Here is a 4,413-nt window from a genome sequence, read left to right on the forward strand (position 1 = left end):
TTCTTTCTTTCTTTCTTTCTTTCTTTCTTTCTTTCTTTCTTTCTTTCTTTCTTTCTTTCTTTCTTTCTTTCTTTTTTTCTTGGAGGAAGAGATTCACCATGTAGTCCAGGCTGTTCTAGAATTCTTTATGTAGCCCAGAGTAGCCTTGAACTCACAGTCTTCCTTGCTTCAACTTCCCAAGTGCTGGGATTTCAGGCTTACACTACCGCATCCACCTCTGTTTAAACACTTGATAGTCACATCCAGAAAATAAAAACGGGGCTGGAGATACAACTCAGTGGTGTTTATCCTGCATGCATCATGCCTTGAGTTCAGCACTGCATGGAAATGTAAATCAAGACAGATGAAATAAATGTCAGTATTTTACTTCGTTTCATCCAATATGTCCAAGCTATTGTTATTCAACATTCAATCACCATGAAATTACTACTAATATACCTTAAACCTTTTTCATTCAAAAATGTTGAAGTACAGCATTTAACATTTAAAGCACAATTCAATCTATAATTCAATCTGTTCAAAGTGCTCCACAGCCCCATAATGAGCAGTGGCTAGAGTGTTCAAGAGTGCACGTATAACACACACACACACAAACACACACTCTCTCTCCTTTATTCCTTCCTTATTTTATTCCTTACTCTCTTTAAGAAAAGCAGATAGTTCTGTGAAAGCCTGCTCATCTCAATAACTACACTTACCTTTGCCATACACCCCCTGAAAATCCATTATAACATACATAATCTCCTTACTTTACAAAAGGCTCATGAACTGCTGGTAGCCAGGGGTGCCATCTGAGTGGGTGGACAGAATTAGGCTCACAGGGAGATGAAAAATAGACTGGTATAATCACTGATAAATCGAAAAATAAAAAACACTACAGGCACATCAGAATAATGGCTACTTAGGTGACAGATCTCCACAGGAGCCAGTTTCAAATGCAACTGCTTCATTCATTTTTAGGAATCTCCTGAAAAATAGCATCCTGTAAAAAGTTAGGTATTAGTTTATTGGAATGAAAGGAGAAAACACTTCCCCCCCATTGCTTAGAAAGCCTGTATTTGACACATCAGCCTCTTTGTCGTTGCTGTTTGTAGAAACCAAGCAGCAGCCTCATAACTCAGAGCTGGAGGTAGTTCAGTTGCTGGAATTTCCTAGCCTGGACAGAGCCCAGTGTTATGCCTGGAACTGCACCAATCAGGCTTGGGGTGTGCCTGTCCTCCCAGCACAGGAGGTAGAGAGAGGAGGATCAGAAGATCATAGGGCATTTTTTAGCTAGAGTCCCAGGCCCAGGGTGGGCTGTGTGAGACGCAAACAAGAGTATTTCAGAAGCCATACAATTGAAGTGAGTATTTTTATTGATTTCGTGTGTACGTAGTGCAGGTGTTCCTGTGCCGGGGCACATGTGTAGAGGTCAGGGGGCAGTTTTCAGGATTGGTTAGTCCTCATCTTCTATCTTGCTTTCTTTTTCTGTGGCACACTCCAGACTAGTGACCTGTGAGCTTCCAGGCTATTCTCTTATCTTGCCCTCCTAATTTTTGGTAGGTGTTCTGGGGTTACAGATGTGCACCTTGGCATTTTTTTTTTAACTGAGATTTTTTTTTCCCATACAGGATATTCTGATTGTGGTTTCTCCTTCCTCGTATCCTAGGTTTTCCTTGTCTCCTCATCCTTCTAACTCTGATGGACCAGACTGACTCCATCTTAAGGATAGAAGCCATTTTGTAATAAGGTCAGAACAAGTTCATTTCTGTTTGCTGCCAAATTCAAGCTTGACTGTGCTTTAACCTGTTCCTGGAATTTGACATGCTCCCCACCCTCTGGAGTTTGACTCACACCTTGAATATACCCTGATAAGATGTTCTGCCAAATAAATTTGAAATGCTCATCCAACTTTCTATGTCACCTCTGAAAATCTCCCAAACCTTGGAAACCCCCATAGCCTTGCAGTTTTGGAGGACCATATAAACCCTACCTTTTCCTATATTTGAATGCTGTTTTCTCGAACCCTACAATAGGTAGATAGCCCTGTGTGACACACAATAAAGCTTGTTCAATTTGACCAAAGAATTTGGGTCATGGTCTTTATTCTTATTTGGTGGGATTAAAAACGCCACTCCTTCTTTCTCTCTTTAGAAAACAGACCAGAATACAAACAAATAACTAGGAAAAGGCACTACACACACACACACACACACACACACACACACACACACACACACACACCAAAACCCATAAAAAGACAAAATTGGAAACCATAATATGCCAACAAAAGACCAGTAGGGTAAAAAAATTCTCAAACAAAGCAATATGAGAATGAACCTCCAAAAATAGTTTAAGTTCATTTTGTGTTAGCCTTCTGCTCTTGAGCATGGGGCCTACCCTTAAAAGTGGTTTATATACTCAGTGAGACTCCATTGCAAGCAGCTGTCAATTGGATATAGTTCCTTTGTTAGAGATGGGATCCCATTGTCACTTCCCTCTCTCGATGTTGGCTCCTCATCCTGCTTGGACCTATGCAGGCTCTATGTATGTTTCCATAGTCTCTGTGCATCAGTCTTATGGTTTCTTAAACACAATGTTTCTTTGAAGTCATCCAATCCCTCTGGCTCTTAGAATCTTTCTACCGCCTCTTCCACATAGCAACCTGAGCCCTGAAGGACGGGGTTTGATGAGGACATCACATTTAGATCTGAGTATTCCAAGGTCTTTAATTCTCTGCTTTGTCCCATTGTCACACCTGGCTTTTTAACTAGATTCGGGGAAACCAATCTCCAGTCATCAGGCTTGCATAGTGTTCTAGTATTTTTTTCTGTTTCTGTGATAAAATACTATGACCAAAAGCAACTTAAGGGAAGAAGGCTTTATTTTAGTTTGCAGGTTATAGCCTACCATTGAAGGAAGTCAAGCAGGAACTTGTAGCAGAAACGATGGAGATTTGCTTGTTGGCTGGCTTACAGGCTCATGCTTAGCTGCTTCTCTCTCTCTCTCTCTCTCTCCCTCTCTTCAGGCTCTCACTATATCACCATGGCTTACCTGGAACTTTCTGCGTCGACCAGGCTAACTGGATTGTTTTTTTTTAATGCTTATGGGATGGTGCAGCCTACAGTGAGCTGGGCCTCTCTATGGCAGTTAGCTATTGAGATAACCCTTCCACAGACATGCCTAAAAGGTCAATCTGATCTGGAGCATCCCTCAACTGAGACTCCCTTCTCAGATGACTCTAGGCTGTGTCAAACTGACAGTTAAAACGAAGACACCGTGCCAGCGCTTTTACCTGCTGAGCTGTCTCCCTAGCCCTGGTGCATAAGCCAGTAGGAGCACTATTTCTATTTAATCCTTGACTTGCTTAACAGGATATGTTTGTTTGTTTGTTTGGTTGGTTGGCTGGTTGGATTTGGCTTTTCAAGACAAGGTTTCTCTGTGTTGCCCCAGCTGTCCTGGAACTCACTCTGAAGCCCACGTTGGCCTCGAACTCAAGAGATCTACCTGCTTCTGCTTCCAAATGCCACGATCAAAGGTGTGCGCCACTACTGCCTGGTTGCAGGAGAAGTTTGGATAAATTCAACATGAAATTCACTTGATAGTTGGGTGTGGTGACCCATGACAGAGGCAGGTGGATCTCTGAGTTCAAGGCCAGCCTGGTCTACAGAGCAAGCTTCAAGACAGCTAGGCCTACAAACAAACAAACAAACAAACAAACAAACAGCATAAAGGAAAGAGAGAAAGAAAAGAAAAGAAATTCACTTGGTCACAGTTTTCAGGTTGTAAACTTCCTGAATTTAAAAAAAAGGATCAATTATTTCACACTGTCCATATAAAGTAAGATTTTCTTAATCATCTCATACTGGAAAATGGCATATGTGCTATACAAATGGAAAGAAAATGGTTATAAGCCCTCAAGTTCCCAGGCTTGGTCTCCATGTCCCACACTCCATAGGAACTTTGGGTTCTCTAGTTATCCCAGAAGGCATTGGAGTATCTCTGCCAAAGAGTATCTCTAAAGATTCATGAGCTTATCAGTTTGGCCATCCTGTATGACCTACCTTCAGTTCCTCTCCTAATCAAGATTTGCATGGGCAAGTCTCTTTACACTGCTAATGTCCCAAATGGCAGGAAGATCACCACTGATGGCTTCTTATATGAAGTCAGAGCTAATGTTCACCTTGTAGTAAAGACGGACCTTGAACACCTGATCCTCCTACCTTTCTTCCATGGCTAAGACTATAAGCATAGGCAACCATGCCTGGCTTGGATATTTCTCTTGAAGGGCATAGGTCACACGTTGAAGGTTGAGGCCTTCCTGAAGAGTTCAGTCTTTTTTTTTTTTTTGCTATAAGAGTCATGAGCAGTGGGATTATTGCTCATGAAAGGAACTACTGTTTTTGACACCTCATATTTCAGCTCTTAGGTTTG

The 4,413-nt window shown here is 41.7% G+C and overlaps 1 protein-coding gene across 1 annotated transcript in view; it reads left to right on the forward strand.

Annotated features, from left to right (window-relative positions):
• The window catches only part of Ctps2 (CTP synthase 2), a 177,098-nt gene extending 175,044 nt beyond the window's left edge, over nucleotides 1-2,054 (forward strand). Inside the window, exon 19 of the mRNA XM_055615783.1 lies at nucleotides 1,649-2,054. Within this exon, the coding sequence (XP_055471758.1) occupies nucleotides 1,649-1,694 (46 nt within the window). The 3' untranslated portion in view covers nucleotides 1,695-2,054. The remainder of the gene's footprint in view (nucleotides 1-1,648) is intronic.
• The last annotated feature ends 2,359 nt before the right edge of the window (nucleotides 2,055-4,413 follow it).

This window comes from Psammomys obesus, unplaced genomic scaffold (genome assembly GCF_907164565.1).
Source record: "Psammomys obesus unplaced genomic scaffold, mPsaObe1.curated_primary_1811, whole genome shotgun sequence".
NCBI lineage: Eukaryota > Metazoa > Chordata > Mammalia > Rodentia > Muridae > Psammomys > Psammomys obesus.